The 12,957-nt window shown below is 38.5% G+C and overlaps 1 protein-coding gene across 6 annotated transcripts in view; it reads left to right on the top strand.

The window, feature by feature from the left end:
* Positions 1-12,957, top strand: part of cdkl5 (cyclin dependent kinase like 5) — a 95,575-nt gene that overhangs the window by 22,921 nt on the left and 59,697 nt on the right. For all 6 annotated transcript variants that reach the window (XM_015363831.2, XM_015363832.2, XM_015363827.2 and 3 more), the window contains exon 3: positions 130-164. In XM_015363831.2, the coding sequence (XP_015219317.2) occupies positions 130-164 (35 nt within the window). The remainder of the gene's footprint in view (positions 1-129; positions 165-12,957) is intronic.

Below are 12,957 nucleotides of genomic sequence, written 5' to 3'. Positions count from 1 at the left end.
GCCTCTTTTTTTGAAAGCCATACACCATACGAAGAAGGAAGATACTCGTTGTTTCTGTTGTAGTAATGTGCTGTGTCTGTGGTGCTTGTGTCTAATAATGTAAAAAATACCCTTATTCTTATTTTCTAGGAGCCTATGGAGTGGTACTTAAGTGCAGACATAAGGTAAGTAAATAGTTTTTTTTTTTTACTCGCATGGGTCTGTCTTGTAGCCTTAATGTAATGATACGCAAATTACACAGCTGTAAACAGTCCAATAGATCAGGTGTATATTACTAGAGCATTAAATCTTTTAGCACTTGAAGAAAAGGGATTATAAAGTGTGGATGGTTTTACCTTTAGTACTGCTTGTCAGAGCATGCAAATGAAAAGGACACAATCCCCAGAGTGCTGAGGAAAATTGAGAGGGATTAAAAATCAGAAGTGCACATGTTAAATGAAAGAAGCAGTGCATATTTGATGATGCCTTGAAAGGTTATTGAGTGATGTTAAAAAAGGGGCATGTGTTCCTATCCTGGGGTTTTCATGAGGACAAAAGTCCTCACAAAATGTTGTGTAATTCCGAAAAGGAATAAACATGGTACAGTGTGACTGTTGCATTGATTGTTGTGAAATTGTTTTTGCTGTAAATGTCATTTTTAATCCTAGGACGCTCAGTGTCTTAGATGCACCCCCTGTCTGATGTACAGTAAGCAACTGATTAGACAACATAGTGGCTGCCTGACATGGTACATTCTGATGTACTTGCTGTGCACCGTACAGGGGTGTTTTGCCTGTGTTCTGAAATCTGATGTAGTGTTATGTCAGTGAGTAGTGCAAGGTCACAACTCGCCTATCTGTGGTGAACGGTCTTGGTTCTAATTCTTGCACATAGCTGTGGAAAATAGATCACTGCTTTAAATATCTTCTTTTAACAGCTGTTTGAAAGAGGACAAGTGTGCACTACACCTTGCAGAAGAGAGGAGCTCGTTTTGCTCATTTTTATTTTTCGAGTTTAATGATCTATGTAAGCTCCAAGTCTCTTGTCAAATATTCCTAATTGCTTACGGGATAAAGCAATGGAAATAAATGTTACAGGCAGTTTCTGCAGTTCAGAACATAGTTGTAGTAATTAATCTCAGCCATATTAACCTCAAGTCATTAAGCTTATCAAAGGGTTTTGTAGGTTTGATGTTTCAAAAATTCTTGGGATCCCTAGCAAGATGTTGTCACCATAATTAAGATTTCTTCTTTTTTTGCTACTGATATAAACCAAATGGTTGCTGCCACAAAACCCTAGAAACGGACGCCTCCCGATGCTTAAGTCACAATCTTCTCCTCTGTTGGCTTCTTCAGGCAGGTCTGTCTGCGAAACATAAAGCTGCCGCACGCTGTATTGTGTAATGACTTGCAGTGCTGTGCATGACACCCACTCTGCTCTTAGCTTTTCTTCATTTGCAACACCCCCAGAAAACCCTGACAAAACCTGCGTCAGTGTAAGTGTTACAGCAGTGCGCTCTTACATTACAAACACTATAGAATAAGGCTTTTGTTGCTTGACAGGACAGTGTTACAGTCTTTATTTACTGGTGGCATGTACTAGAGTCTGAGGACTGTCTCTGAAAATCTATATAGTGCTTAAATTAATATATTAATGTAAAGCTTTCACTTACTAGCTAAAATTACAGGATTGCCGGTTTTCTTTTTTTGTTTCTGGCAGCACCTCTTCTGTATCAACATTTGTATAAATAGCTTTTCTGTACAGCTTTTTTATGCATAGAATGCACAGAAAGGAAGCACTATCCTGATTGACTAGTTCGTTTTTGAATGTGATGGACAAGTTTTACATTTTAAGCTTGGAGACTTGTGCTGTGCTCAGGCCTTTCTCTGTACTTCCAAATGTACTTTCTGCATGGTGAACCACTGGGCACTGTTGAGGCAACTGTGTGCCCTTGTATCTCTGGTTACTGGGTGTATTCTAGTAAAGAGAAGGTTTTGCATTAATTTAAACATTGTTTATTAATATTAATAAAGCTCAGCTTCTTATAAATGCTGGTGATCATCCTGATTTCTGTGGTGGAAAATAGAACTCTCACCTCACAGCTTCATTTTTAAAAGAAAAATGAACTGCAGGGCATTTTTCATAAAACCCACCATCTGTTTTTCCTGGGAGGTAATGACTGTTCCCATCTCCCATACCAATGTGCTTTTCTAGTTCAGAAATGGGGTTTTCTGGCGTAGTAATTGCATTGGCTAGTGCCATAAGAAAACCTTTTCCATCATTTGTGTAGACTGAAAATAATTCCCTCAAAAATCAATGATGGTGTTTGTATGCTGTTTGTGTCTGACATGACAATTTTGTTCCTCAACGTTATATGTACAGTTTAATATGTATTGTAGTAAAGTCTGGGAGCAATTGTGTTGTAACGTAGGTACAAATCAACTTGACATTCGTCATGATTTTGTTAAGGCTAGTTCCTTTAAACTAAAGAGTGATTATTTCTCTCTCAAGCAAATTTAATTCTTAGCCAGTAGCTGGACATTGGGGGGGGGGATCTTGGGGCAGTCCTTGTAGTTCACAATTTCCGTACAACTGTATCATCACTATAATATATAGGAATGGCCCTTTAGTTGGTGGAGTTTCCTTTGCATTCAGTTAATTGTATTGTTAAAGGTTTATTTCATGCTGAAAGGAAAAGAAAAGAAATGCAATGTTTCAGCTGTGGGGCGTCTTCAGGTGGCCAAAACGTTCTCTTTTTTTTCCCTTTCAGCATGGAATAAACCTTAACCTTCCTTTGCAGCCTACAGCATGCCTGCTGACTCAGCTAACTACCTGAAAGAATTGTATTGTTGTCATTTTGCCCTGGGTTTCAAGGTTTATTTCTTGAGAAGTTGCAGGTTTGGTAGTCAAACTGCCCGTATGTGTGCAGTACTTTCCGTAGGTTGCTGTTGAAGTTTACATTGGCAGTGAAGTGTATCATCTGATATGGCTTTTTTTACTCTGGCTAACAAACTATGGACTGACCGAGCTGAAACTGTTCATTCCATTGAGTAAGGTGCACTTTTAAAAAGAATATGGCTTCTGTTAATGATAACTAACTTCTGCCTGGAGCAACTTCTGTTGCTTGATTTTCAAATGACCCTCAAACAGTTTTATACTGGAAAAATAGTGATTTCAAGTGTGAATCAGCTCAGGCCATTAGAGTACATCTATAATACTACATTGAAAAGGGCCTTTTTACTCGCTCTAGGCCAAATTGTTCGATAGGCTGTAGTAGGCATTCCATTACAGTTCTATAGAGCGAGGTACGAATTTCATCCTAATGGTGGAATAAGCAACATGCTAGTGAATAATAGAGTAGTTGCATGTCATGGCACCCTTTTTATTCTTGATAACAAAAAGACATTGATTGGTTCCCGAGGCAGAAGGAAACCAAATCAATCCTAATGTATTCTAGTTTACAGCTGTTACCAATTTTCACACCCAGGCTAAGAAGCAATACTCAGCACATCAATGAAGGGTCAATCGAGTTGCATTAATCATCCCCTATTTAGCATTGTTTAAAAGGTTCTAAATGAGGAGAGAAAAAGAGAAATTGTACATGTTTCCTGGAGAACCGAAGTCCGAAGCAGACCTTGATAAACCTATGCTTGTCATTTTAAGCATCTTTTTTTGCTAGTGGACTTGCCCAAATTCATGCATAAATGAATCACTTTTTAACAACAATTAATGATTTATCTCACATCTTGCTGGTGAGGAATTCCTTTCTTATTTGCACACTAAAAGAATAATTAAGCGTTTTGATAAAGGAGTGTAGGGGAGAGATCTTCAGGATGGTGTGATTGTCGTTGTCTCACTTAACTTTTCTGAGTTCCTGGCAGAGAGTGGTGTATTATGCAGTAAGAAGTCAAACCGTTCTTTGATTTTACTGCAGAACAAATGAATATAGGAAAAGGTACACGAAGGACGTTGAGAAGGAATTTGCTGTTCTTCTGCACTGATGTGATGTTTTTTGTAACTCATTGAGAAGACCTCGGTAGCTTACAAAATGAAAAATCTATTGCAGGCATGGCAGAATGTCAGGCAAGGTGTACAGAGCAAGGTGGATTTTGGGCTAAGGGTTGCGAGAGGCTTTGTACCCTCCACTTGCCTTGAGGAAAAATATACCTCCTGTAGAAGAACCTGAATTTATCACACCCGTTTTTTTTTATGAGCCTCAACATAAAAATGTGAGGAAAATGTAAGAATCAGTTTGTCTTAAGAATACTTAGGATATCTGCACCTGAATTAAAGCTATTTTCATCTTAATCTAGGAATAAGTTATGTATAGGCTGAACTTTAAGCCTGTTACACCACCTGATCATAAGTAATCTTTCAGTTATAGCTGGGCTTTAAATCAGGCTCTATGAAGGGTAGGCTTATAAATCAGTCTTTGCTGTGGACTCTGTGGAATCCAGTGATTGCAGCTTAAATTATTTATCCAAGCTAAAGAAAAAAGTAAGAAAATGGGCATATTTGGGTATATATTGTCTCAAGACTCTTAAAGTCGCAGTATCAGTGGGAAAACAACAACAACCCGCAATATCAACCACAGCTGTAATTGTGGTTTTGGTGCTGTGCTCAGTTTTGCTCCTAGCAGTTTGCTGGTTTGCTTATCACACTGGAGATCTTCTCAGCTTTTGACGGCTGCTGACTGCTGTTTAAATATCTGAATCATGGCATCACTGTAAAGCAACTGTTTTGGTGGAGGTCCCCACAAGTTGTTGGGTGCTTCCTAAGTTTGTTGATGCACTTTAAAACAATTTATTTCAAGTGTTCTGCTTTTTTGCAAGTTGTTACTTATGCCATTGTTCTGTGTAGAATTTAGGGTGCTTCTGTGTTTATGTACTGTAGCAAAACTAGCTTTACAGTTTCACTGTCTAAAAAGTTGGGTTTCCTTTTTCTGGCAATTCGTGCATCCAGTATATAACCTGAATTTACAAATGAAAAAACTGAATGGTAATTAAAGTAGTGCATGTTTATGTGATAATACTTGACAGAAAATATATACACTAATTAGGTGTAGCCACAGTAATTGAAATATTTCTGTCAGGTGTAAGAAGGATTTGTAAGGGCTGGAGTTGGTGGAGACCTGTGCCAGGTCCCTGGGGAAAAGGCCAGACTCTGGGTAAGTGAGCACAAACCCTTGAGGATGGGATTTTGTGAAACAAAGGACTGAGGAAAGCTTGTACAGATCCACATTTGAAGGTAAAATAGAACAGTCGTGTAGCCCTGTCGTTAAACCCACAGAGGAATTGAATTCAGACTTGGAAGAAGTAGCGTGACTTGTTTTGATTAGCTGGTGTTACGGGCTGGTATATACGCCTTGTGTCTGAACAGTCTTCACCGGGCACCTTGAGTGAGGCAGCCTTTCGCATGCTAGAGGGAAGTCCCAGGGGTACCAGGAAGCGTGAACAGCATCTTGACTTGACTGCTGGAAAGGCCAGAAATAAAAATGAAAAATAATATTTTTCAGGCTATCTCATAGATTTATCTCCTCGTTTCATCTACAGAGCAGAAACATTTCTTCTGTTTACAGTACCAGCTCAATGTTTTGTATCTTGTCATGTTCTTTTTCTTCGGTTCAGCTGAAATCAAACCTTGACAGCGTTTGAAGCTGTATAATTGATTATTGAACCATTTAACACTTACTATTTCTCCTCATTTTGCTCCTAGGAATGATGTGATTCATATCTTGAACAACCAGAAAGCGTGTCCTGTTTTTAATTCTCTTTTGCGCACTGTATCTGGTTTTGGATAATGCCTTGGATTTCTGTACCTGTGTGCTTCTGTTACGGAAAGATAAAAACAGAAGAAAACATTGTGCAATTTCCATGCATGCATTGCAGTGAGCACAAGGAAGAAAATCTAAAAACAGACTCCTGTTAATACCTCAAAAGGTGTAATTACCAAGCTGCATGATTCTCCTTTTGATTGAACCAATTTCCAAAGGCAGCTGCACACACCAAGGTTTTCATTATATGAAAACATTTCTAGTATTTAGATTAAGTCTTGATTTATTTTTACACAATATGCAATTTAAAAAGAGCATACATACAAGTATGACTGAAGGAATTGTCAAATATATTCTTATATATTCATTATAGTTCTGAAAAGTCTGATCTTTGTTTATTAAATTTAGTTTTATTGATCATTTTTTACCTCCCAATTTAATCTTGCAGGTGTTAGTCAGCTCCGCGTTACTGCTGTGACCCTTACAGGTTCACAGATGATGCTATAAGAGCCATGGATTCTTTTCTGAAAAGGCACCCTTGTCTGACAGTCATCCCAAGCATTGCTGCCTCGGAGAGTTGGGACCCTGGGTTCAATTCTGGACCTGGGCTGGAATTTGTAAATTCTCCTCGCGTTTGTGGGTATCCTCCTACAGTCCAAAGACATACTGGCAGGTTAACTGGTTTCTGGTGTAAGTGTGTGTATTTGTGTCCGTGTGCTCTGCGATGGACTTGCGCCATGTCCAGGCTTTATTCTGCCATGTGTCAGTTGCTTGCTGGGATAGGTTCTGGCTCTCCCGCAGCCCTGCATTAGATGAAGGAGTTAGAAAATGGATGGATATAAAAAAACTTCATCTGTTTTGTAAAAATGTAAGGAAATGTGTACACACCCACACACTGAATTAAAAACGGCAATTGTACAGTAAGCTCTAGATGTTTGAAGTTTGCCTATGTTACCCCAATATCATCAAAGAATTTAAAAATGGTCTCTTTTAGGTGGATTTATTTATGGTTTGACGGCTTTAAAATTTGCTTTCAGATTTCCAGCTTTTTACTCTTTGAACATTTACAAAACTGCTTGAACTATCAAAACTGACTGGAAACTAACAACATTTTGCAGAAATACCACGGTGAAAATCTTCTTGCAGTAGCTAATTGCAGATAAATTTGAGGTGATGGAGCTGAAATGAACACTTGGCCGGAGTTGTAGATGATCACTACCTTGGTCACTATATACTGTAAGCATAAATCTGAAGCACCTTGCTGTTCTGGGGGGTTGTATTCAAAGAGATTTAGATACAATTCAAGACTGAGCAAATGCCTATCAGATTTGTTTAATATGTTTAATGTAGACAGCTGCAGAGGGTTACATGGAGGTAACAGAAACATTGTCTATGCATAAAAGATGGGGAAACACTGAGTTTGAAGAAGCTGTGTATATACACAAGTTTGATGTTTATGCTGACTGCTTCTAGACAGTGGGGGATGTAATAAAAAGCTAAAAAGGATGATGGGATATATGGCTGGAAGTGCTGAATTTAAATGAAGGAAAGTTATGTTAAAATTGTGCAATGAGAACTCTTTTGGATTCATTTGTACATTTGTTCACCACTTTTACAAGAAAAAGATAAGCTGCAAAAAGAAAGCACTCTTTTAGCAACTGATGTCTGGTTTCCTTCAATAAATTGCAAGGATGTGATACTTGGATCTATTAGGGTCTCGTAACCAAACAATCTAGAAATGCCAAATGCCTCACATTTGTAACCTCTCTAATTTTCTTCTGAACAGAGGAATGAAAAAGCAGCTTGTTAAAGCAAAAAAAAAAATACTGTGCGTGCTTTTACATCAATTTATGCCCTGAAACAGACTTTTTCAGAAAACAAAAACATAATCAAATATTTTATGAGGACAGAAGGTTTTGGGTGATGGCTCTTTCAAAGCCATGGCAGTGATCTAGGTGGTGTGTCGGATATTTTCTGTGTGGAAAGAATAAAGGAAAATAGTCTCCTGTAGGAAGGAATCTACTGAGACTGCTTGTAAAATAGGATTTTGTGAAATAGGTTAGAGTATGTTTTTCCATAGTGTGCAAGGCCAGGCAGAATTCTAGCTTGCAGCTCCTTTAATGTGGTCCAAGTTGGCTTCTGCAGGACTCCACAAAGAGAGTGGAGAGCAGGGAAGGAGCTGAGAAGCTGGCACAGCCCCTCAGGAACCCTGTGCAGACTGGGGAAATTAAAAACTTTGACAGTCAGCGGTATGTATTACTATAAACGGGGACTCTGTTGCTAAAGCACCATATTAAATTTTGATCGCGCTTTGATCTTGGCAGCTTGTGCCCTTTACTTCACCTTCGTGCTTGGCTGCAGGCTGCTCTTTGGCTGGTGGTTTGTGTAAATGACGACAAACCGCTCTGTGGTACTGTACTCTTTGTGGGACATATGTTTCAAGTGTAACACGACCCTTATCTGTGGAAATTGCTTTATTTAACCTCTGTTTGGCTGGAACAGCCGCTGAGAATAAACTGCTTTTTAAGGGACATTTCAACAAGGTGACCCTAAGCTCTTTATGTAACGCTTTTACATGAAATAATCTGCCCATTCTCCTACGCAGAGAATTGTGTATTCTTCTCGTGCTTTTTTCCTTAAATTCACTGCATAGGAAAAAGGCAGATTTTGGAGGGTAATGTACTAATTATAACTTTTGTTAGTTTTAAAATATCTAGCATCCTGCCTTTATCTCCCAGTAGGAGGGAGTGGCTATAAACGTGGTATACACTCAGCTCAGAGGCAGGTTTTGAATTCAGAATCTAGGCTGGAGCAAGAAACAGAGTCTCATTAATTCCTTTCTGTCTAAGCAGGGTATTAAATCACTCTCTGAATGGTTAATCAGTTCCTGCAAATTTCAGTTTTAGTTAAGCACCCTCAATCAGGGCATGTTTCTCTCCTGCCTAGTTGTGTTTTCAATTGTTCTTCACCCTGTACACTGAGCAAGATCACCAACCTGCTTGGGAAAAAAATAGGAACTGTATCTCCTGATTGTTGTCTCATTTTCATATAATATTTATTATATTACAAGGCTACTGCTATCTCCTTTTTATCTAAATAATTGTTGCGCATCTAGTGTAATTTTTTGTCAAGCAGTCCTGTTTAAATTTAAATCCGAGATACAAAAATATAATTGAAAAGAAAGCTGAAACCTTAAATAATGCAGTGGCTCACATTTGAGGTTTATTATGCGGGGTCCTTATGCCCAAGTATAGTGACGGGGACACTATACTGTAAACAGGCGCTGTCCTTCAGATGAGATGTAAAAAAAAAATCCTCGGTCATTAAAAATCCCAAGGCATTTCTTGAAAAGAGTAGGGATGTTACCCCGGCATCCTGGCCAAATTTCCCATTGGCCCTTACCAGTCATGGCCTCCTAATAATCCCCATCTATGAATTGGCTTCAGTACTCTGTTCCCCTCCCCACTGAGAGCTGATGTGTGGTGAGGGTACTGGTGCACTATGACTGCCGTCGCATCATCCAGGTGGGGCTGCACATTGGTGGTGGAGGGGATCCCCATTACCTGTAAAGCGGTTTGAGTTGGGTGTCCAGAGAAGCGCTATATAAGTGTAAGCAATTATTATTATAATCATAAATCACACAAACTCTTATACAAGGTTACCTTTATTCCATGGTTGATCTACAGCATCCTAGAAATATAATGTACCTAACCCTGCTATTGAAGACCAAGTTTTCTGTTAAGATACTATGATGCATTCAATCTAACACTAACTTTTTCCATCATAGAAACTTCTGTAAAGATTCAGATACTGGAGATCTTTTACTGTGCCAATGTATGAACCACACAAAGCTGTTTAATGTTTTTTGGGCAATCTCAGAATAGTGGAATATTGTTCCTAAATTCAGTGCATGTTTCTCTGATGCAGCCTATGCAAACATTTAACAGATTCATTTTTTTTTCTTTCTGTCAGTTTCTTAAGAACCTTTGCATTTTTTTACATAATCATGTCATATTTAGGGATTACAACAATTAAAGTTTAACTGATTAAGTGAGAACAGTGAATTCATTATGCTGGTAGTCACAACTGAGTCCTAATGGACTTGGTGTTTTTGCTGATCTAGTCTTCCTCCTTTTGAAAGAACGTCGTCTCCAAGACCAAGGATAGCGCAGGAAACAGAGCACAAAACCTCATCAGGAGCCGCTGTCTTTTAGTACCTCTGCTGTCTTGGTCTACAATGAAAAGAAGAACTGTTATTTTCTTTAGACTGTCTGAGGTCCTTTACAGTAACTGAAAATGACACTACAAAGAAATCAATGCAATTTGTGTGATTGAAATGTGCAGTAATTGGCATATGAGAATGGTGGACTTTAATGGTTTACAGTGTATGATTAAAGTATGTGGTATTCCTTTCAATCTGGTGATGAACGGGGCTGAGAGACTGCCTAGAGGCTTGGAGAAAATGCAGTAAGTAAAGTAAAACTACATTTCTTTTTCTTTACGACTTGAGTAAGTAAAACCAAAGAAGTATAACTGTTTCTACTGCTTGAACTTTACACTACAACCATTGTTACTAATTATTTTCAATTGGTTTTATTTTTGAGTTTTAAAAGTTCTGAAAAAAAAATAGAATAGTGTCCCTAGTGTTCTCATAAAGTTTAAAGTTTGTGCCAGCTTGAATTGAGAATTCCAACCATCTGCATTTCTACAGTTATCTACAATTCTGCATTTTAATTTATTGTCACATAGAACTAATTCCTAAATTAACTGCTGCGACATTAAGGAAGTGCTTTAAAAAAGCTATGGACATTTCTTTATCATATTTGTCTTATTTATTATTTACAGGCCTTTTTATTTTTTAGGTATACAGTAATGTAGACAAATATCTTCAATCATATATAGAGCATCAACATTCTGGGTTCCTCCAATTTCCAGTGAATGCTGAAGGCTGAAAGCCGAGCAGAACTGAATTTATAATGTGAAGTCAAATATGTCTGGGCACTAGCTGCGGACAGCTTCGATGATCTCATGCAGTAAATGATGCAGTAAATACTTTGTTAGCTAGTTCAGCTACGTTTGTTAAGCTGTGAAGCTAGGCCTGTTTTCCTTTGTCTCAGCTTTCACACAAAGAAAAGATGCCAAAGTTATATTGAGCATCAAGAGAACCTTATTACTCGCTTCACGTGTATATGTTTGAAGTATATGGATTTAGAGTATTGATTGTTTTTGTTCTGTGTCATTCTAATTAGTTGAACATTCGAGACTGACAGTAATATGCTTGAGTGGCTTTTACTATTGCCTTAGCACCGAACAGTCTCATTAGTGAGAGGACAGATTAAGCACCAGAGATGAGGTGACCTGACCCATTGAAATTCAAACCTGGTGAAAATCAAAAAAGAAAACGGAGAAAGGAATCCATATTCTCATTTTACCCAAGGAGAGTTAAGTACCTTTGTGTCATCAGAGTGTTTAAAGATAAGCCTGAGTCAGCATTCTGTCTAGGGTCTTTAACCTTGTGAGACTTTATGGCCTAACTCAATATGTCCATGTTAGGTCATGTTCTGGAACAGTGCGAGACATGAGACCTGTCCAAGATCAATTGGGAGGTTCAGGTGTGGATGTCTGGCAAGACGTTTGGAGCTGCTGTAGATGACTCTAATCTCAATCCCAAGGATATCCGAGAGTCACCTTCTCTAAACTCCTTCAAATCCAGACTCAAAACCTTCTTCTTCGGAAAAGCCTTTACATGTGGCACTCCATTCTTCACCCCTCTGCTCTTCTTAGTACCACCTTCCACGGTCTCCTCTATTGTTATTGTTGTAATTGTAATTGTGTCTTATCTTGTGAAATCTTCTTATTTATTGTTGTAGTCTTCTTATTTATTGTTATTGTGATCCTGTAAACCGCTTTGAGAAGCCACCTTTAAAGGTGCTATATAAAATAAAGATGATGATGATTATTATTATTACTTGTAGATCAGAGTGACTAATGACAACCTGACTGCATGGAGCTACATTGATCAAGTCCTCGGTCCTCACTTCATGCCCTTCCTGCGCGTTCATCCTGGCATAATAACATTCTAGCAGGACAACACAAGGCCTCATGCTGTTCATGTAACAGCAGATCTCTTTCTAGATTACAGCACGTCTTGTCCCTTTTCATCTCGCTGTGGGACGAACCAGCATGACATGTGGCATCTTGAGCTGGGAGACCAGTGATCGGTAACATGCTTGTCCTGGCTCCACGAGAGGAACGGGACAGAATCCCACAAAACCTGTTCTAGAGAACGTACCGCAGAGGTGCAGCTTGTTTTGCTTTCAGTGGTGGCCACACACACCACTACCATGTGACTGATAGAGAACTAACATTTGCGCATCCCAGTTGGTAAGAGATGTTAATCAGTATAATGAATTGTCCTGTGTTGTCAGTTCTACCAAATGTCAATGCACCTGATACAACAAAAGTCTGTCGTTTTTTGAGTAATGGCTTCAAAGTTAAGTTTGCATCTTAGAATAAGGGGGAAATACTATAAATTCTTCAGATACTTGTATGAGTAGGACTCTGTACCTTTTGTTTTTCTCCATTTTGTATTTTTAGCCATGATATGAGCCAATTGGAATTTTTTATTTCCTTCATTTTAACACAGAGTATTGATTTATATAGACATTTATTCCACTCTAATGTGATCTGTCTGTCTTGAAACCATGTGCTGAAATATTGTCATATACTGCATAGTCAAAGCATATTTCATTTGTGTAAAGGAATTGTCAAATGGCAAGTATGGCTTATGTTAATAATGTTAGTTGTGTCACATTTTGCATTACTTTGTGCAAATGGAGCAGTATTTGGAATTATTTTTCAGGAATTGTGTCTATAATGCCATATAGAAGAAAAGCTTTCTATTAGCAACTGTGTATAGTAAACTGTTAGTCGCACTAGCTTGGAAGAGATTTACTGATTTACTCAAAATTCCCAGTCCTATCCCATTTGCTTCACTCCTCAGAACGAAGCTAATGTCTCTACAAGTTGTTCACTAGCAGGAAGGTCACAGTGGTGACCCTGTGGTGTTTTTCTTTATGCCAGCTGTAACCACGTGTAGGAAGCTGGAGGTTGTTTCTGTGTTGTGTGGACCTTTACTGGTTAAGGTTACTCAACACTTCACAGGTGTTGATGTATATTCTGTGGTAGCCCTGGAATTTTTCTTT

This window comes from Lepisosteus oculatus, chromosome 15, assembly GCF_040954835.1.
Source record: "Lepisosteus oculatus isolate fLepOcu1 chromosome 15, fLepOcu1.hap2, whole genome shotgun sequence".
In the NCBI taxonomy this organism is placed as follows: domain Eukaryota; kingdom Metazoa; phylum Chordata; class Actinopteri; order Semionotiformes; family Lepisosteidae; genus Lepisosteus; species Lepisosteus oculatus.
This window is presented reverse-complemented; position numbering and strand designations above follow the sequence as displayed.